General features: G+C 41.0%; 1 protein-coding gene across 5 annotated transcripts in view; it reads right to left on the bottom strand.

Moving 5' to 3' along the window:
* The window catches only part of LOC309713791 (uncharacterized protein), a 29,483-nt gene extending 8,524 nt beyond the window's left edge, over positions 1-20,959 (bottom strand). For 2 of the 5 annotated variants that reach the window (XM_082545643.1, XM_082545646.1), the window contains exons 1-3: positions 15,917-16,209; positions 14,411-15,007; positions 224-820 (exon numbers count right to left, since the gene is read on the bottom strand). In XM_082545643.1, the coding sequence (XP_082401769.1) occupies positions 224-820; positions 14,411-15,007; positions 15,917-16,102 (1,380 nt within the window). In that variant the 5' untranslated portion in view covers positions 16,103-16,209. Of the gene's footprint in view, positions 1-223; positions 821-14,410; positions 15,008-15,916; positions 16,210-19,127; positions 19,234-20,128; positions 20,192-20,571 lie in introns of those variants that run through there. The other 3 variants (XM_082545644.1, XM_082545645.1, XM_082545642.1) reach the window with 3 other exon arrangements.
* Positions 20,960-22,317: the final 1,358 nt, after the last annotated feature.

Below are 22,317 nucleotides of genomic sequence, written 5' to 3'. Positions count from 1 at the left end.
TCCTCATGTGTTGAAATCAGATATTGGGTCTGTACATGTGACACGTTTTTTTTTTTTTCAGATTATGAAACATGCTGCAAAACAATCTGAGGCAGATTAACTGTGCCGCCTTGATGCAGCCTTTTCCAGGCAGTAGAATTGCTAACATGCTAACACAGTTTAATTTGCGGAGTTGTTCCAAACAGTCAGGCTAAAATGACAAGATAAAAATATAAATACATACCTCACAGTAACTGCGCTTGTAGAGTCTCTTTCTGGTGTGGATCTGTTGGTGTCGTCTCAGGTAATGTGGAGATTTAAAAGTCTTCTCACACAGGTCACATTTATAAGGTCTCTCCTCAGTGTGGGTAAACATGTGGCGTTGTAACTGCATGTTGGTTATAAACCGTTTGCCACACTGATCACAGCAGTACACATCATGTCCGGTGTGAATGCGTAGATGTGTATTTCGGTGCCCTATCTGACTGAAGGTTTTCCCACAGATGTCACAGCTGTATGCCTTAATTCCAGAGTGGGTAACTAGATGCCTCTGTAAGTGGCCACTTTGAGTAAAAGCTCTGCCACACTGATCACAGCTGTACGCTTTAACTCCACTGTGGATGAGTTGGTGGTTTTTTAGGGAATCCTTCCTGGGAAAAGTCTTTCCACACAAGTCACAGCTGAACGGTTTCTCTCCAGTGTGGATGATCTGATGATGTTTTAGATTAGACTTCAGAGTAAATCCCATCCCACACTCGTCACAGCTGTATGTTTTCTCTCCCTTTCTTCTGTGAGGTTTGTCGGCCTCCTGAGAGCGCTGACTTCTCGCTCCATGTTGGTCCTGCAGTGACAGAGATACAAACAGAGGCAGTGAGTGAAATGCAGTCGTGGAACAAACTCAACCTTCAAACTCCCTCCATTAACACTAGTTTTAAACCTGAAGGTGGAGTGTGGCACCAAACACATTAAAGGTCTCTTATCCCCACCTGCTGGTAGTGGAAACACATTACATCCAACCTGCTGTTAAAAATAATTCATGACTGTTCAAACACTAAAATATTTTTTCCTTATTTTCCTTAGTTTTACTTCCCACAGAAAAAAAAAAAAAAACACTTTCTACTCATTATATTATCAAAACAGACTTTTTACTTTTGGTTTCAAACATCAAACCAATTTGAGCCTGAAAAGTAACACATGAAAGACAATCCTGATCGTGTACTAATCACCAGGGTATGAAACATAAAAAGAGATGAAAGACGCAAAACTGTGAGTCATAGTCAGGAGTTAAAGTGAGACGTTGTTCTTCTTTCTTTTTTGCACAGCACCTGAACAAACAGGTAATTTCAAATGCAGCGTTTCTATCAACAAACATCAGCAAAATTCAGTTGTGTACATCCACAGAGAGCAGCAGGTCAGCTGATCACAGCCTGTACTTGAAGAAAATCTACTGGAGCTCTCAACAGAAATTATTGTGAGCTGTGATTCTTTTCCCCACGCTGAGCCACTACAGCTGATTTTAGGGTTCCCACCTGCTCAATCCCACTTTAACCTCTTCCCTGCTCATGTTCCTGTTTAGAGGCAAAGTCACGCTCTACAATGTAGGCAACAGAAAATACACATATGTTTTATTTTCCTTCATTTTCTAATTAACTGATTCAAACAGAGAACCTTTATTAGAAATAAATAGTTTGTACTTCATTTACTAATCTTATTTTATTATTACATTAATAAAGCACAAGGTTCAGTTAACTTTGGATAAAAACATGTGGTTAAAAAGTTCTTCAAGGAGCTACTTTTACTTTCTTACTCTGATTACATTTCAGAGCCTGTACTTTTTCACTGTTACTTAAGTAAAGAAGTTGAATGAATACTTTTACTGAAGTATTTTTTAACACTAATATCTGTACTTAAGTATAGAGTAAAGAGAGTTTGAAGAGTTTCATAATAATTTCCCACTCTACAGAGCGCAGCTGACAGCTTCTGTCTGATATCGGGCTGCTGTTGTGGTGCTATGAACGTGTATTTTTGGGGATGATGAAAAAATGTTTTGTCTATTTGATTAATAAATATTTTTTATGAATAAACCTTCCTTATTTTAACATGTGCTGTGGTCTCTAAAAAACAACATAATATACAACACAGTCATATAACAGGTTGGGAGGATGAGAGTTTTAGACGTGACTGATTATTTGGTGAAACTGTGATATTTTCCTCACCTCCTGTGTTGAGCTCATTGTTTCCTCTGTAGTGACTCAGCTGAGTCCAGATGGCTGAAAATGTTCCTCTGCTGCTCCGTCAGACTCTTCTCCTCCTGCTGATCAGCTGGGACACAAAACAGATCTTTGTTAGGCTCCACACTGCACTGAAGAGTCAAAGTGTCTCATATGTTCATCTGACAACACAAAGTACAAATTTCACTCTGATTGCTTGTAGAAATCTTGTGAGACGTGTTGTGCTGCAAAGTGAGGAAACTCTCTCACTCACTTATACTTCAGGAGGAACTTTGTGACATTGGCTCTAATATTCTAAGCAGCCCTTTACTATGACAGGGCCAGAAAGTCCTATTTGAAGGTTTGGGAGAAGGACCATGTTAAAGGTGGATTGGGGTTTATACACTTTGTTATGATACAGGTAAGGCTGTAAGAGCCTGAGAAGGTGTCCTGAATGAACCTCTAAAACCAGTTTTCAGCTAACGACTCTGCTTCAGTCTGGAAAACAGCAACTACAAGTTTAAAGACTCCATCAACAATTCACACCCAGCAACAGCCTGAACAGCTCCTCCTGTGGTTTCCACAAACAGGGACAGACCTGTCACTCCCCCACCCCACACTTTCAACTGCTTCAGCCCCCCAGTCCCACCACCTCCACCACTCCTAAAAGTTTGATTCTGTGCAGCCATTCCCCAACTGTCTGTGAACGGTACTGTCCTGATTCTTTGATGTTGGGCTGAGAACAAAAAAACATTACTCAGATCTTGTCCAGTCAACAACAATTATTTATTAAGCACATATGTGGGAGATGTACACGACACCACCCTCAGCGTAGTCCAGTAGATCTCAAAGAGGAAGCACTTCGATACACAGTTTTACATGTCAGGGTTCACGCCCCTTCATGCGTAAGCAGATAACATAACATGCGCCAGTGAGTTACAGTTGTCTGCAACTCCTTTTATAGTATTGATGTTTGTTCCTCACTAACGGTTTCAGCACTCTCTCACCTCCATCTGTTTCCTGTTTCTCGTTGTGAGGCCCCATGATCGTATATGACACATCCTGAGTCCATCCTGTTCTAATCTGCGCAGGCACGTATGCAGTTACAAGCAAAACACTACTTTAAATGTCTTCCAGTTTAAACTTTCTATAACCTCTTGATTAATATGGCACTTATTTAAAATTACAACATTTATATTTCCCACAGTACTCATGGTCATTGATCAGTGGTTTCAGTGCTTTCCTTCCTGCTTTGACTGCAGCTGTGTTTGACACAGGAAGACATTATTACATTCTTCATGATTATACTTTATTCTTTTTGGGGGAAGTGCAGCTTTAAACCTTCACATGATTCAAGTCAAACCAACAAATCAATCTGAACGATCACAGGTGGGAAAAACTTCTGTAGACAAAATGAAATCAAACCCAACATTTAATCCACAACACGATTAAAAACATGATTCTCCCAAATCACCAAGAGCTGCACATTAACCAACACAATATATTTTTATTCTCTGTGCTTTCAAATATGAACACGGTTTACTTTCATCTCTGTTTCATTAGTTTTTGTTAACATCTTCCTGTGCATCACAGCAAACACTCAACTTCTCCCAGCATGCTGAGCTAATGATTAGCTGGTGTTTTTCTCCAAACACTCTCTCACTCTTCTCTCAACGTGTTCACAATAAACTGTGAACAGACACCGAGGAGAGCAGCAGAAGACCTCATTCAGGAGCTAAACTCAACATGAACTGAACTCACAGTAAAGTTAGCTCGGTGCTTACCTTTAGATGAGCCCACAAACCGAGAGAAACTCCGCGATGAAGCTGCAACTCTTTCCAAACACAGGAAACAGATCAGGGAGCAGAGACCCACGTGGTTCACGCTGATCTCAGCTACGATCCAGGAGACAAGGGTGGGCAGATCGATGCAGATATCGATCCAAACGGTGGTTTAGTTTGTTTTATCATCCAAATTCAGGATTTTACTCGCTTAGGATGAAACGGTAACTCCGTCTGCGTAAACTGTTTCCAGCATGTGATCCCGGAACAGACTTCTTCTTCTTTTTATTGGTTATTGGCGGTTGTCAAACACCAAAATGGAGCATTACCGCCACCAAATGGTGTGGAGTGGAACGTCGACACCCAAAACTGGAATAAGGCCTGACAACTTTCACTTCTTGAACCCTTTTGCAGTAAACTTACGTTTTGAACAGCGGGCGCGTCAACATTATCCCCCTATTCAGCTTCTCGGCGACTCAAAGGTTTGACAGTCACCAATAGTAGTGATCAAACCAATATGTCCAAATCTTATTCCAGATATGACCACCTCCTCTCTCCTACTCCTTCCTGTGCTTCTCATTTCTCCTACCCTCCTTAAATTTTTATACAACCATCGTCCCCTCCTTTCTTCCTCCCACTTTTTTTTTTTACCATGTTTCCTTTATTTCTTGTCTTATTATACTCGTTATCTCTGTCTGACAGAAGTTAATAGCCAGTTCAGTTAACCCATGTTTTGTGGCTTTCTTCACAACTCTGTCGTTTCATTTCCTCTGACTCCATAGTGAGCTGGAATCCATAAAAAGCCAACTATAAGTCCCATCATGTGTATTTCGTTAAATGTTTGCTGAACCTCTGTTAGTACATCTGCTCTACTTTCTGAGTGGCTACACTGTAAACTGGCCAATGAAGAGCTTCAGTCTGAACAAATGCCTGATTGTAACGGTCACATGTCTTCTACCCACTGAACAGCTGACAGTACTGGAAGCATTTCTCCAGTGTGTACTGACGGTCCACCATTGATCCTTTTCAGGTACCACAAATGCTACCCCGGTTTGACTGGCTGTATTCTTTGATGCATCTGTATATATTTGTACATAATTATAATACTGATCAATGTAAGTCTGTACTGTATGTAAGTTTAAATTAAATTCCCTATTCTTGTTCTTCTTTTCGTGTAATGTGAAATCTACTGTGACATCAGAATATTTGGCTCCAGCTTATCCCAGGAACAACATTGGAGATTTGAGCGCAGTCCTAGGAACAGCTAGGATGCACAGGACCCTCAAGCCCCCAGGCCTCTGTTAGAGGACCTGAGCTTGAATGATAAACCACCTGCACGGGCAAGAGGGGAATTTATCATCTTTCTGTCTGGTTGTTTTTTTTTAACATCTATTTTTTATTATTTGTTAAGAGTGAGTACAAGAAAAAAAATATTATAATATGATGTGTTAAACTTGTTTAGATTATAGGAATAAGGAAGGATTTGTCTGTGTTTTAGTTTGGCTTAGCTGTAGCCTGAGAGTGTGTAATTGTTTAGAGAGAAAGGAATTTATGGACACTGGGGGTCTGCTGTCATAAATGGAGGCAGGAAGCTACAGTGTGGGGTTGCTGATGCTTGTACCTTTAATAAAAACTCATAATTGTTATAAGTTAGAAGTAGGTTTGAAGGAGACTCTCCACATGCTTATCTGTAAATGTAAGACAACAAGAGGCCACTGGCCCAGTGGATGCAGAGTGGGGGTCTCAGTGTTTGTAATATGTTAACTCTGTTTTGTGTGTTGTCTAAAGTAATCTGATGTAGCTTGGTGAGGAGATTACTTTTGACCGGCAGGAAGTCACAGAGACACACACACACAGTGCTTTAACTGTTACGCACCCACATGCACACTCACTCACGTGCACACACATACACACGGGTACGCGCACACACAGGCAAGAGTGAATTCTGGTCCACACTAGTTAGTGGTGGCAATGCCCCACCTCCTTATTTGCAAACCACGAAAAAAAAGTGAGCATGCACCAGGAGAGGAAGACTGTGTCCAAATTCAGGGGATTGATACTTCAAATGCCGCATTTGTAGGCAATTATGTCACAGTGATGCGATGAAGGCTTTTCAAAGTCGAAGAGTCCTCCAAATGTGGTGACGAACGTGTCCTACTTTTCCACAGATTTCAAGGATTGGTTGGGTGTGGGGCGGAAGGGGCTTGAGCACCCGTCCCTTTCCTGATGGGAGCCCAAAGTGCCCGTTTGTTGAGGCATTTTTTTTATGTGTGTGTACTTGTGGAGTCCTGTCTGTGCCCCTCAAAAATAATATTTAACTATCAATCCTAGTTTTTGCTAAATAAAAGGAAATGACTTGCATCAGTCACATGATCGCCATTAACCAATGGGTATTTTTGAAAATGCAGATTTTTCTATGTGTTTGCACCTTTCGTCCACACGAAAACGGCGTTTTTGGTCACTGAAAACAGAGATTTTTAAAAACTCCGGCCAGAGTGGATAATTTTGAAAACTCAGTTTTTGCATTTACGTGTGGACGAGAAAAACGGAGAAAACGCAGCGTCAAAGATGTGCGCCTTTTTTGATGTCACACTGTGCGCCACGTTATTGTTTCGGTGAAATGAATTTCTACAATACTGTTACTGTTAATTGTACTCTCTGCAGTGTTTAAATGCTTACATATACACACAGTTACTGTCCCTCCACACATACGACTCGGTTCTGCTTCTATGCCCCAGCTTTGTTTACTTTTTCCCACTGAGGCTTCCAGACTTCTGATTGGCCAACATTTCTGCACGGTTAGGAATATTTTTGCACTGTTGCTTTGGCATGTTCATAGCAGCGTTTTCCTTCATTTCTGCCTTTACGTCTGGACGGGATTATTTTTTAAAACGAAAATGGAAAATCTCTGTTTTCAAAAATACCCGTATACGTGTGGACGTAGCCACAGACTGATGCGACAAAACCAGTAAGTAGGTGTACAGTGCACACTGTAGTCTACAGCACACAGTATTAGCTTATTACGTACACGTTGGTAAGTTGTCTTGTTGCAACTGACGAATTGAAACAATTGAGCGTGCTGTGTGTGCAACAGCGCGACAAACATTACCTGTCCTTTTATTAACTGCACAAGTAGTGCTGGTCGTAGCTGCTGGCTAACTGGGTAAGGCTGTCATGGGTCTGTAGCTCTGTCAGCGTTTTATGGAACATATTTAGTTTTAAAGTAAGTTACAGGGCTTCTCCTGCCTTTCCGCGAGGGCTTGTATTTCACTAAAAGCTATCTAATATTCATGTCCACATAATTATGGATGATTATAATTAATATTATATATAATTAATATTTAAAAATCACACGCTGTATTTTAAAGAACATACATTAAGAAGCAGATCATATTAGATTTATATTTTAAATAAGACAAAATGCTGATTTTACAGCAGTAAAATGATTGTATCTCTACAGTTTAAACATGTAATAAGCTTTCTGCCTGCACAGAGTGAATAGTGAAACGAATACATCATGAATACAATATTTCATATTTATTACTTTCCCCCCCTCATTGCCTTATTATTGTAGCTCTAGTAATAAATAATAAGGGAAGGATTCTGGATCAGCACCATGATGCCCAAAGTATATCCAGTATTCTGAAGAAGGTCTAAAATGTCACTGTGTGTGTTTTATGTATATAGATTTTTAAAATTATTATTCATGATATAACATTGTCCAGACATGGCTGGTAAGGACATGGGGAGGAAACAGAGCTGTGTGAGGCTACTAAAGGCAGAGGATTCCTCAGCAGCTGGATTACAAAGAGCACAGGTAACATTAACACATGGACCAGTTGTTGGAGAGGTATTCCAGTATAAGAATAATAATAAGCACAACTGGAATGTTTTGCTGCTGTCACAATTTTTATTATAGATTAAGTGCAGGAGTTGTTAGGTGTGGATAATTACATAATAGTTTATTGCAATAGCAAGTTGTGCCTTGTTCTCAGATGGACACCAAGTGGAGAGTGATAGATGAGATGAGGGGATGTCATATACTGGCATGAATTCAAAATTCTGCTCCTCACATACAAGGTCTTAAATAATCAGGCTCCATCTTATCTTAATGACCTTGTAGTACCATATCACCTTATTAGAGCACTTCGCTCTCGCACTGCAGGCTTACTTGTTGTTCCTAGAGTATTTAAAAGTAGAATGGGAGGGAGAGCCTTCAGTTTTCAGGTCCCTCTTCTGTGGAACCAGCTTCCAGGTTGGATTTGGGAGACAGACACTATCTCTACTTTCAGTTCTGTTCTAGGATGCCCTCTGGACCTAGAGGTGGTGAGTGACAGGAGAATGGTGGCTAAGCTGTCATCCCTGTTGGACAACATCTCCCACCCCATGCAGGAGACTCTGACAGCTCTGAGCAGCTCCTTCAGTGGCTGCGGCACCTACGATGTGGGACGGAGAGATTTCGCAGGTCTTTCCTCCCCACTGCCATCAGACTCCACAGCACAAGAAAGACTTCAACTGACTAAGCACACACATCCACACATGTGCAATACTCTTTCTGGCATCGTTGTATTATACTCAATTCTATATAGCATTTGTAGTCTATTTTATTCGATTGTATGTAGTATTTTATTTCATTCTATTCTGATCCGTGTTAAGGACAGAATGAATGGGGCCATGTATGGTGAGATTTTGAGCCACAACCTCCTTCCATCAGTGAGAACTTTGAAGATGAAACGAGGCTGGGTCTTCCAACATGACAATGATCCAAAACACACCGCCTGGGCAACAAAGGAGTGGCTCCGTAAGAAGCATTTGAAAGTCCTGGAGTGGCCTAGCCAGTCTCCAGACCTCAACCCCATAGAAAATCTGTGGCGGGAGTTGAAAGTCCGTGTTGCTCGGCGACAGCCCCAAAACATCACTGCTCTCGAGAAGATCTGCGTGGAGGAATGGGCCAAAATACCAGCTACTGTGTGTGCAAACCTGGTAAAGACCTATAGTAAACGTTTGACCTCTGTTATTGCCAACAAAGGTTATGTTACAAAGTATTGAGTTGTATTTTTGTTATTGACCAAATACTTATTTTCCACCCTGATTTACGAATAAATTCTTTACAAATCCTACCATGTGGATTCATGGTTTTTTTTTTCACATTCTGTCTCTCACAGTTGAAGTGTACCTCTGGTGCAAATTACTGACCTCTGTCATCATTTTAAGTGGGGGAACTTGCACAATCGGTGGCTGACTAAATACTTTTTTGCCCCACTGTATTATTCCAGTGTTTTTTCTCAAAATTTTCTATGCAACTTTGCACTGTCTATTACTGTAACAAAAATTTCCCACACGAAGGATTAATAAAGGTTATCTTTTTTTATGCAACCAAGACTACATATCTCCCGTACTGGCATCCTTACAGTGGCTGCCAGTTAGGTTTTGAATTAATTTTAACGTTTTATTATGTGTTTTTAAGGCGTTGCATGGGTTAGCACCCTCAAACCTTTCTGATCTTTTAAATTGGTTCGCTCCTGTAAGATCACTGAAGTCTGTGGATCAGATGCTCTTAGCTGTCCCAAGGTCCAGATTAAACACAGAGGATAAGAAAGGTCTGGCCTCTCTTATCTGGAAACAAAATTAACAAAATTCATTGAAAAACCTGTGGCAAAAATTCCTTTTAGTTTTGTTTTGTGAAACTACAAACTGATGAACTAGATTACTGGTAGAATGATGTATAGAATGATGTTTTTTTCTACAGTTGACAGGCTAACAAACCCTCCTGTGTCAGTGGCAGCTGAACTTCATTCGACCATGACCTGCAATGACTTTGCCAAATTCTTCACAGAAAAAATCCAAAAGATTAGACAAGCAATTGGTACATCAACAGCAGATTCAGGATATGTACTGTGTCCACCGAAAAACTGTTTAAACACCATGAAACAGTTTCAACCTATTAACAGCAAAGACCTGGAGGACATCTTAGGTCAACTGAACTCCTCCTCTTGCTGTTTAGATGTCCTGCCAACAGGTTTTTTCAAAAAGGTCTCAAAGACTTTAGAGTCAGACCTGTTACAGATCGTCAACTTTTTTTTAATATCAGGTGTGTTTCCAGAACCACTAAAAACTGCTGTAATCAAACCTATACTAAAAAAGGACAATCTTGACAAGACACAAATGAACAACTACAGGCCGATCTCAAATCTCCCATTTTTAAGTAAGATCATTGAAAAGCAGTTTCTCAACAGCTCAATTACTTCTTAAAACAGAATAACTGCTATGATGCCTTCCAGTCAGGTTTTAGACAGAACCACAGCACTGAAACTGCTCTGACCAAAGTGTTTAATGACATATGTCTGAACACAGACAGTGGAAAAATGTCAGTCTTAGTTTTACTGGATCTCAGTTCAGCATTTGATACAGTTGACCACAACATATTACTCAAATGACTGGAGAACTGGACAGGTCTTTCAGGAACTGTACTAAACTGGTTCAAAACATACTTAGAAAACAGGAAATACTTTGTATCAATAGGTAACTTCACATCTGAGCAGACAAGTATCACATGTGGAGTTCCCCAAGGTTCCATCTTGGGACCCCTTCTGTTTAACATTTACATGCTCCCACTGGCACAGATTATAAACAACAACAAAATAAACTATCACAGCTATGCAGATGACACACAAATATATATCACAATGTCACCAGGAGACCGAGGCCCTGTACAGGCTCTTGGTAAATGCATTGAGGAAATTAATGACTGGTTGTGCCACAATTTTCTCCAGCTAAACAGAAACAAAACTGAAGTAATAGTCTTTGGTGCCAAAGAAAAACGATTACAGGTCACCAGAGAACTTCAATCTATACACCTAAAAACCACCAACCAGGCGAGAAATTTGGGTGTAGTGATGGATGCAGCCCTACACTTAGAAAAACACATTAAGACAATAACAAAGTCAGCTTACTATCACCTCAAGAATATTTCAAGGATAAAAGATCTGATGTCTCAATAGGACCTGGAAAAACTAGTCCATGCATTCATCTTTAGTAGGCTTGATTACTGTAACAGCATCTTTACAGGTCTACCTAAAAAATCAGTCAGACAACTACAGCTCATTCAGAACTCTGCTGCTCGAGTCCTCACTAAGACCAAAAAAGTGGACCACATCAGTCCAGCTCTGAGGTCCTTACACTGGCTGCCTGTCCGTCAGAGGATAGACTTTAAAGTCCTGATGCTGGTCTATAACGCTCTGAATGGTTTAGTACCAAAATACATCAGTGACCCAGTATGAACCTTCCAGATCCCTCAGGTCATCTGGATCCATTTTTCTTTAAATCAGTTCCCAGAGTCAGAACCAGACACGGAGAAGCTGCATTCAGCTTTTATGCTCCTTATATCTGGAACAAACTCCCAGAAAGCCTCAGATCAGCTGAAACACTCAGTTTATTTAAATCCAGGTTGAAGACTCACCTGTTCTCAGCTGCATTTGAATAAAGCACCAAATCCACACTTTTAAGCTTAAATTTCAAAACTTACATTTTAACTACTGATTTTATCGACTGTTTTTTAATCAATTTTAAATCGTGCTTTTTATTTGTTTTTGTTTTTGAATGTCTCTGTAAAGCACTTTGAATGACCTTGTTGTGGAATTGGGCTATATAAATAAACTTGCCTTGCCTATAAATGAAACATGGTTTGCCCTCTTATGCATATTGTAAAGATGTATCATGACTAGTAATGTGGGATACCACTGATTTCATTTCTGATTCGATACCAAGTAAAATTCAGGCTGGTATCGATGATACTGAACCGATACTGATACTTTGTACAAAAAATTATTTTATTTATTGTATCTTCTATTGTATCTCCAATTTTAGCGTCATCATGATTACAGGACATCAGACTACTTGTTCTTATCACTTAATAATGCAGAAGTCATCATATAATAAAAAAACTGAAGTGGTGCGCTATTTGAACACCTTGCTGGTTATAACAGAGGTAGGTACGGGGTTATTTAAGGTCAAGGGTAATTCTGTCCAGGTGTTGCTGATGAGAAGGGGCAAACCATTTCCTACTGTGCTTAGCCTAGTTACTTGTTGTCTGTGTTTAAATGGAAATTTAAATGGATGTTGCAAAGGAAATAAAAGTCCCCTTAGGACCCTTCCTTGATTCAGAGTCTTTCCCTTGTCATGTAAATGGTCTCCTTGACTCTGGTCTCAAACAGGCGTTCCTCCCTGTCCAGGATGTGTACCTGTGTTCCTGGAGGACAGGCGGGTCCATGGACCAGTCCACAGCTGAACACCATACTTGGGTTCAACTTCCAGTGAAACTGAGGCCACAGCTTAGGACAATAGAAGATTGAAAAATGCTGCCTGGTCTAATGGGTCTCAATCTCTGCAACGTTCAGCTTTCAGAATTTGTCTTAAACAGCATAAAAGCATGGATCCATCCCACCTTGTATCAGGAAAACATTGATGAACTCTGAGCAAATGAAACCACAACTTTAAAAAATCAATTCCCAAAATAATTGTTTCGACATCTTAAACACAAAATCATAAGTTTTAATACCTACAGCAAGTTTAAGGAAAAATAAAAGATTTTAAAGATCTTTCAACCTTTTCTTCTCAAATATAAAACAGCAGATGGAACTTACATGCATCTTTTATGGAATTGTCTAAAAATATCTAAATTCTGGCTCTGCATCAACAAGGAAATGAACTTGATACTAAACTGTAAGATCTGTAAAGATCCGGGTCAATTCTTACCACAGTTGCTGCCTCTGAATAAAAATCTGGACAAAAAGAGATCCACATTATTAAATAAGCTTATGTTTAATGTCAGGAGATGTGTTATTGAACTGGATTACGGAGCAGCCCCCTACTGTAACTCAGTGTTACAAGGAAATTTTTCATAACTTTCAGGTCAGATTTTTAATAAGCTGCAGGAACCCTGTTCAGTGTGAGTGGAGAGCAGCCAAGTCTCCTCCTCTGATAAACCTCCATCTGTGCCACTGAAAACAGTTCATCTGACTGACTGTAAACATGTTTCCATTTGTCACTTCAGCCTTTACTCTGAAATACAGGAAATGAAATCACAGCTCAAAATTCTTCATCCAACTGCTGGAACAAAGCGAACCACTCGACATGAACACTGAAGCAGAACAGTTTAGAAAGCTTAAAATGAGACTAGAGAACCATTTTCATTCATAGTTGCCTCATCAGATCTTTACAGGAGATTCACTCTGAACTCTGTGGAGCCTGATCTCAAGGGTTTTGAGTCTGACCCTGAAAGCAGAAGAGGATCTTTCTGTCTCTTCAGATTTACTGTGATGGGAGTGATTCCAGCCCCGAGTGATGACACTGATGTTTGCACAGAGCAGATAATTTAGTGAATGTTTGGGCACATTGGTAACAGTGAAACAGTTTATTAGTAACGTGGGATCGTTTGTGTCTGGAGTATGAACTGAGATTCCTGAAGCTCTTGTCACACTGGTCACAGCTGTAGTTTCCTTCCATGTGTGTACGTTCATGATAGTTACGATTAGCTGATTGTGAGAAGCTTTGGTCACAGTGTCTGCACTTGTATGGTTTCTCTCCTGTGTGGACTCGTTTGTGTGTTTTAAGCCCACCTGCAGCAATGAAAGATGACCCACACTGATCACAGATGTGCTTTTTTGTCCCGCTGTGAATGAGTTCATGTCGTTTTAATCCATTTGATGTGCTGAAGCTTCTCCCACATTCATTGCAGTATTTCAGTTTGTCTCCAGTGTGTTTACGTTGATGTATTTTCAGGGTTTCTTGCCGACTGAAAGCTTTGTGACAAAGGTCACAATGAAAGTCTTTCCCACCACCACAGTGATGACAGGGTTGAGAACTGGATCCATCTGTGTCGCTCTGCTTCTAAACAAAGACACAACGACAGTGTAAGTCAGTCCTTCAACATTTTTATCCTGAACGTCGCCTGAAATAAAGAGCAAATAAAAAACAAACAAAAATCATAACTGAAATGAAAATCTGAATAATCACTCAGAGCTGCTTTTTCATGCAGTAGAATTGCCGAAACATCAGAATCAGTGAGCTGCAAGCTTTCAGCCCCGACCATGTCCGTGCCGTCAGGGGAGAAAGGCGACATCTCACTGATTCTGATCTGCGAGTCGGCGCTTTGTGTTTACGTCTTTGTGCAGAATCCGTGTTCCTGCTCTCATTTACTGTTTGGTGGTTGTCGAAATTGTATGAGGTTTTACCAGAGATTCGGGCGTTTCGGGAAAAAATAAAATTATAATAAAAAATCGATTCAGGATTTTAATGAATTGATATCACGTTATCCATGCCAGACTCGATTTTAATCGGTAAATCGATTATCAAAACCCAACCCTAGCTAAGACAGTTTAATGAGCAGAGTTGTTCCAAACAGTCAGGCTAAAATGACAAGATAAAAATATAAATACATACCTCACAGTAACTGCACTTGTAGAGTCTCTTTCTGGTGTGGATCTTTTGGTGTAGTCTCAGGTCATGTGGAGATTTAAAAGTCTTCTCACACAGGTCACATTTATAAGGTCTCTCCTCAGAGTGGGTAAACATGTGTTGTTGGAACTGCGTGTTGGTTGTAAACTGTTTGCCACACTTTTCACAGCAGTACACATCATGTCCGGTGTGAATGCGTAGGTGTATATTTCGGTACCCTATCTGACTGAAGGTTTTCCCACAAATGTCACAGCTGTATGCCTTAATTCCAGAGTGGGTAACTAGATGCCTCTGTAAGCTGCTACTGTGAGTAAAAGCTCTGCCACACTGATCACAGCTGTACGCTTTAACTCCACTGTGGATGACTTGGTGCTGTTTCAGAGCATCCTTCCAGGAAAAAGTCTTTCCACACAAGTCACAGCTGTACGGTCTCTCTCCAGTGTGGATGACCTGATGATGTTTTAGTGAACCCTTCCCAGTAAAATCCTTCCCACACTCGTCACAGGTGTATGTTTTCTCTCTCTTTCTTCTGTGAGGTTTGTCGGCCTCCTGAGAGTGCTGACTTCTCGCTCCATGTTGGTCCTGCAGTGACAGAGATACAAACAGAGGCAGTGAGTGAAATGCAGTCGTGGAACAAACTCAACCTTCAAACTCCCTCCATTAACACTAGTTTTAAACCTGAAGGTGGAGTGTGGCACCAAACACCTTAAAGGTCTCTTATCCCCACCTGCTGGTAGTTCTAACACATTACATCCAACCTGGTGTTAAAAATAATTCATGACTGTTCAAACACTCTAAAATATTTTTCCTTATTTTCCTTACTTTTACTCCCCACATTAAAAAAAGGACTTTCTACTCATTACATTTTCAAAACAGACTTTTTACTTTTGGTTTGAGGAATTTGAGGGGAGTTATTTCATCACTAAGGGCATCAAACTGATTTGAGCCTGAAAAGTAAGACATGAAAGACAATCCTGATCGTGTACTAATCACCAGGGTTTGAAACATAAAAAGAGATGAAAGAGGCAAAACTGTGAGTCATAGTCAGGAGTTAAAGTGAGACGTTGTTCTTCTTTCTTTTTTGCACAGCACCTGAACAAACAGGTAATTTCAAATGCAGCGTTTCTATCAACAAACATCAGCAAACACACAAACCGTTTGTGTGCAGTTTGTCTCACAGTGTGTTGCTGGCTAAAGGTCCAGCTGCTGTACATCACAGGGAGAGAAAAGGAAGAGAGCTAACTTCACTCAGAGATGGAGAAAGATAAGACACACAGGACAGGAGAGGAAGAAGAGAGGTTAGATTTAATCAATCAATCAAAGCTTTATTCACCACATGCAGGTTGCCTTGCAGTGAAATGGGACCCCCCCCCCGACCTTACACACACAACACAGACATTACATGGGGATACAAGTTGGAGATCGGTAGCGTTACAGAAAAACACTTAAATGTACACTACAATGGGAAAGTACAAGAGGAAAAAAAGAGACCTCTACTCGTGCTGTGCTTCCATGGTAGGACAGCATGAGAACAGGAAACAAAAAACTTCTCTGTACAAAAAGCACATAAATGTCCACAGCACAACTTTGTGAAAGACATGACAAGCCACAGGATTGGGTGAGGAGTGAGGAGTAATCCGAAGCGAACACAGCAGCTGCCCTGCACAGCGCTACCATTCCAGCACACAGACCCGCCGTGTTCCCCCGCAGGAAGCAGGAAACAGGAAACAAGCATCGAAGGCGTTTGGAAAGGGAGGGGGATGAGTGTGTGCTTATCAGTGTAAGTGTATGTGTGTGCGCGTGTCCAGAGTTCAGCTGAGACAGTGTCCTCCGCCCTATCAGGCTAAGTAAACAGTCTTCCAGCCAACCCAGGTGGCCTTGCATGGAATGGGAAGGAACAGACTAAACACAGTCGTTATCAGGGTGTTTTGTTCGGCTCCAGCCTTGAGGCCGCAGCTGGCGCCGAAGGGGTAGCCGCATGAAGTGATGATGGTTTTTACTTTAGTGCGAACAACTCATATGTATTTCAAAGCTGTTCCAACGCTGGTCTCTCAATCTCCCGTTGGAGAGCCGTGAGCTTCTCCATGATGTTATCCAAACTTACGCTCCGTGATGTTGTCATTCTTGTGGTCAAAGAGCAGGTTCTGAGAACTCACGACCGCAGTGCACTTCCCAAGATTTGATCCAATTTGCGCTCAAAGGTGTTATTGGAGCTAGCCCCTCCAGATGTAATCCAGTTTTTCACTCAGAGGTCTTGTTCTGAGTATTCACGGCAGCCATGCGTTCTCCAAGATCTTCTCCGTGCTGCACTCAATGAGCCCATTTTGAGAAACTCACGCCTCGTCCCATCATTTCAATCCCAGCGGGCAGCCTTGTGGGGGTTTGAACAGTCAGTTCCACTTCCTTAATTCTGCGATAAGCCAGGGCCAAGCCAGCTCCGATCAGCAAGAACCCTGTTATCATGGTTCCGAATAGGTAGATATCTTAAGCACTCAGGCTCACCCGAGCCCAGACTTCTTGTTGAGAAGGGGTGTCAATTGCATTCACAGACCAGTTGATCAAATCCATAATTCCTCAAAGGGAAGGACTGCTCAGTGGGATTTGATCAACTGGAGATTAAAGCTTACATGTAAGTCCTCATGTGTTGAAATCAGATATTGGGTCTGTACATGTGACATTGTGTTTTTTCAGGTTGTGAAAGATGCTGCAAAACAATCTGAGGCAGATTAACTGTGTTATTTAAAGACTGCATGAAGATCCTCTGCAGGTTAGTGCAGGATAAACAGGTTCGTTTGCTGATCTGTGATGGATTTAAAGTAAAGAACAGTGTGTGACTGGTGCACAGTGACTGTGGTGCTCATGTCACAGTTAGATTACATCAAGTGTAGCAGAGATTCATTTAAACTGAAGCTCATGATGCTGACATTCATTCACTGAGTTCCACCTTCATACCAACAGTATAGTGTCTAATATAAAGACAGTGTACTGTCAGTGTAGAGGATGGAAATCAGCCAGGACAGCTCATGAAACATCTGCTGACATCTGGTTGAATTCAGTTGTGTACATCCACAGAGAGCAGCAGGTCAGCTGATCACAGCCTGTAATTTAAGAAAATCTACTGGAGCTCTCAACAGAAATTATTGTGAGCTGTGATTCTTTTCCCCACGCTGAGCCACTACAGCTGATTTTAGGGTTCCCACCTGCTCAATCCCACTTTAACCTCTTCCCTGCTCATGTTCCTGTTTAGAGGCAAAGTCACCCTCTACAGTGTAGGCAACAGAAAATACACACATGTTTTATTTTCCTTCATTTTCTAATTAACTGATTCAAACATCCATCCATCCATTCGCTTCCGCTTATCCTTTTCAGGGTCGCGGGGGGCGCTGGAGCCTATCCCAGCTGTCATAGGGCGAGAGGCGGGGTACACCCTGGACAGGTCGCCAGTCTGTCGCAGGGCCAACACACAGGGACAGACAACCATTCACTCGCACATTCACACCTGATTCAAACAGAGAACCTTTATTAGAAATAAATAGTTTTTACTTCATTTACTAATCTTATTTTATTATTACATTAATAAAGCACAAGGTTCAGTTAACTTTGGATAAAAAACATGTGGTTAAAATGTTCTTCAAGGAGCTACTTTTACTTGTTTACTCTGATTACATTTCAGAGCCTGTACTTTTTCACTGGTACTTAAATAAAGAAGGTGAATGAATACTTTTACTGAAGTATTTATAACACTAATATCTGTACTTCTACTTAAGTATAGAGTAAATGTACTTTTGCCTCCTCTGATCGTTTCTATAATATTATTTATATCAGTGATGGCCAAATGAAGCTTTCTGAAACACTGAAGCTTGTATTGAAAAAGGTTCATTACTCAAAGCTTTTCAACACAGTCCTCTTTGGTGACATCTGCTGGCCAAAAATGTGAAGAGCAGCTTGAATCTACAAATCCTAATGAAGCTTCATTATAATTGCCCACTCTACAGAGCTCAGCTGAGAGCTTCTGTCTGATATCGGGCTGCTGTTGTGGTGCTTTGAACGTGTATTTTTTGGGGTCATGAAAAAACTGTTAGGTTTAATGTATGTGTTGTAGGTTGCCCTTTAAAAAGCTACACAATGCCATTTAGAAAGCTAGAATGCTTCTGTTTGCTATCTAGGTAACCTACGCATATGACTACATGCATGACATTGATAAGGGGAACAAGCAGCCTTGAGAAGAACAGATTCTACCAACAACAATCTGGGACAGCTGCACTCTCATCATATAACCACACACAATGTATAATCACACTTGCACAGCACAATCACTTTATAACCAGTTATAGTAGTTTCTCATAGGTAATACAGCAACAAGCTTTATGCTTCATGTGTGTAACCAATAAAAACAACCTGCAGGGGGAAAGCAAGTTGAAGTGGGTTGGAGACAACTGCTTCCCCCTCGCGAGTGAAAACTTGAGCTCTGTGTGACCTCGTTCCTGAGTGAGTTTCTGTTTATCCAGCAGTATCAGGGGTAAAACTCTGACAAATGTCCATTTGATTATTAATAATGTTGATGAATAAACCTTCCTTATTTTAACATGTGCTGTGGTCTCTAAAAAACAACATAATATACAACACAGTCATATAACAGGTTGGGAGGATGAGAGTTTTAGACCTGACTGATTATTTGGTGAAACTGTGATATTTTCCTCACCTCCTGTGTTGAGCTCATTGTTTCCTCTGTAGTGACTCAGCTGAGTCCAGATGGCTGAAAATGTTCCTCTGCTGCTCCGTCAGACTCTTCTCCTCCTGCTGATCAGCTGGGACACAAAACAGATCTTTGTTAGGCTCCACACTGCACTGAAGAGTCAAAGTGTCTCATATGTTCATCTGACAACACAAAGTACAAATTTCACTCTGACTGCTTGTAGAAATCTTGTGAGACGTGTTGTGCTGCAAAGTGAGGAAACTCTCTCACTCACTTATACTTCAGGAGGAACTTTGTGACATTGGCTCTAATATTCTAAGCAGCCCTTTACTATGACAGGGCCAGAAAGTCCTATTTGAAGGTTTGGGAGAAGGACCATGTTAAAGGTGGATTGGGGTTTATACACTTTGTTATGATACAGGTAAGGCTGTAAGAGCCTGAGAAGGTGTCCTGAATGAACCTCTAAAACCAGTTTTCAGCTAACGACTCTGCTTCAGTCTGGAAAACAGCAACTACAAGTTTAAAGACTCCATCAACAATTCACACCCAGCAACAGCCTGAACAGCTCCTCCTGTGGTTTCCACAAACAGGGACAGACCTGTCACTCCCCCACCCCACACTTTCAACTCCTTCAGCCCTCCAGTCCCACCACCTCCACCACTCCTAAAAGTTTGATTCTGTGCAGCCATTCCCCAACTGTCTGTGAACGGTACTGTCCTGATTCTTTGATGTTGGGCTGAGAACAAAAAAACATTACTCAGATCTTGTCCAGTCAACAACAATTATTTATTAAGCACATATGTGGGAGATGTACACGACACCACCCTCAGCGTAGTCCAGTAGATCTCAAAGAGGAAGCACTTCGATACACAGTTTTACATGTCAGGGTTCACGCCCCTTCATGCCTAAGCAGATAACATAACATGCGCCAGTGAGTTACAGTTGTCTGCAACTCCTTTTATAGTATTGGTGTTTGTTCCTCACTAACGGTTTCAGCACTCTCTCACCTCCATCTGTTTCCTGTTTCTCGTTGTGAGGCCCCATGATCGTATATGACACATCCTGAGTACATCCTGTTCATCCACAGCAGCTGACTAAAGACTAAATAATATTTTTTATGTTCTTGACATATCTGTTAATTCAGTCGAAGCTGGTCTCTATTTTGAAATCAGGTGTCCGCGCATCCTGCCGTAATACTTAGAATACAAAGGAAACACAAAGCATGGTGGAGGCTGACTTGACTTTAATTCCCAAACTGGAGGCTGGGTTGACACCAGTAGCATGTTGAGCTAATGATTAGTTGGTGTTTTTCTCCAAACACTCTCTCACTCTTCTCTCAACGTGTTCACAATAAACTGTGAACAGACACCGAGGAGAGCAGCAGAAGACCTCATTCAGGAGCTAAACTCAACATGAACTGAACTCACAGTAAAGTTAGCTCGGTGCTTACCTTTAGATGAGCCCACAAACCGAGAGAAACTCCGCGATGAAGCTGCAACTCTTTCCAAACACAGGAAACAGATCAGGGAGCAGAGACCCACGTGGTTCACGCTGATCTCAGCTACGATCCAGGAGACAAGGGTGGGCAGATCGATCCAGATATCGATCCAAACGCTGGTTTAGTTTGTTTTATCATCCAAATTCACTACTTTACTCACTTTGGATCAAGAGCGTAGATTTGGGATGGACGGAAGGGACATGTCCCCACCAATAATTTGATCTCTTTGAGTAAAGAAAAACAAAACCGATAGAAATTAAAAAAAAAAAAAAAAACAACAAAACGATCTGTCAGCGTCTCGTTTCACTCACCCAGCGGTGCAGAAAGAGTTAAATTACGTTCTCTACTGGAGTCCTACGTCATGTGACAAATATGGCCAATGTGATTGGCTGAGCCTTTCAGGGAGGTCTGTTTAGTTTTAGCAGCGGCAAGCCTGCGCTGTGAGGAGGAGAGGAGGATGGCAGCAAAAAGATCCTGGATATAAGAAAGTATTTTTTTAATGATGGGTAGATGAGGCCTCATGAAGCGTTTTAGCACAAACTGTATCCATGCTGTGTCGACACAGTTTTGCTGTTTTGCTCCATACTGGCACCTGCTGGACCTTAAATATCATTGCAGGCAACTGACTTGAGACTCACAACAGACACTGATTCAATGACCTAGTCATACTTATATACACTGTATACACTGTAAGGTATTGTACTTTCCATGGAATCATTTTACATCTATATTACAAATATTGTAGACATCTTTAAAACATATTATGAATGACATTAAGTGAAAATTAAAATGAAAGTATTGTGAATGTAATATTACCCATTTGACTCAGAGTTTATTATAAATTTGTATTCAGAAAATTAGGTTTATCCAATGTATTTGCATTCAGTCTATTGCGTTTTTTGTTTTGTTTTTTACACCATTTCCCCAGCTTTGGAAAACTCACAGGAACAGATGAAGCTGGGGTACACAAAAGCTGTAAAGCCAGGTGGATAAGGTTCTGATAATATGTCTTCCTATTCCCTCAGTACGTTACACTCAATCTCCACAATACTAAGGGGTTGGCAGTCCTTTATAATAAAATTCAGGACTGCCTGGTCCAGAACAGTCTTCCTAGATGAAAATAATAAAACACATATTAATTAAAACAAATGATGATAAAGATGTTCAGTGTCTATATAGGCCCACCAGTGTTCATCCTCGGTGTGTTTGTCTCCTCATTTTCATGTTTGGCTCTGTAATGCCTAAACACTGAGGAGGTGCTTTTGTTTGTGTAAGAAAGCTCCGCAGAACAGATGCGACATTTAACCTGCATAAAATGAAATAAATAATTTACACTTCAAGTCACATTGCTGTTTTTCCTATTATGGAAAATAGGACACCTACACCAGGAGATGCCGGACTAGAGCAGCGCAGATACTGAAGGACCCGTCCCATCCTGGCAACAAACTGTTCCAACTTCTGCAATCTGGTAGAAGGTTCCACATCTTCCGGGCAAGGACAGAGAGACTCAAGAGGAGCTTCTATCCCCAAGCCATCCGTGCCCTAAACACACACACCCGCCCTCTCACATCATCTATAATTGACTGAGACAGGACTCTCGTCCAAACACTCTAAACCAAGGCACAATGTACATTTCAATTCCTTTAATTTTAAATATGTTTATATTGTCTATCCTGTAAAATAGTCAGATGTCTATTC

The sequence above is a fragment of the Aulonocara stuartgranti genome (genome assembly GCF_965226115.1).
Source record: "Aulonocara stuartgranti genome assembly, chromosome: 9".
NCBI lineage: Eukaryota > Metazoa > Chordata > Actinopteri > Cichliformes > Cichlidae > Aulonocara > Aulonocara stuartgranti.
This window is presented reverse-complemented; position numbering and strand designations above follow the sequence as displayed.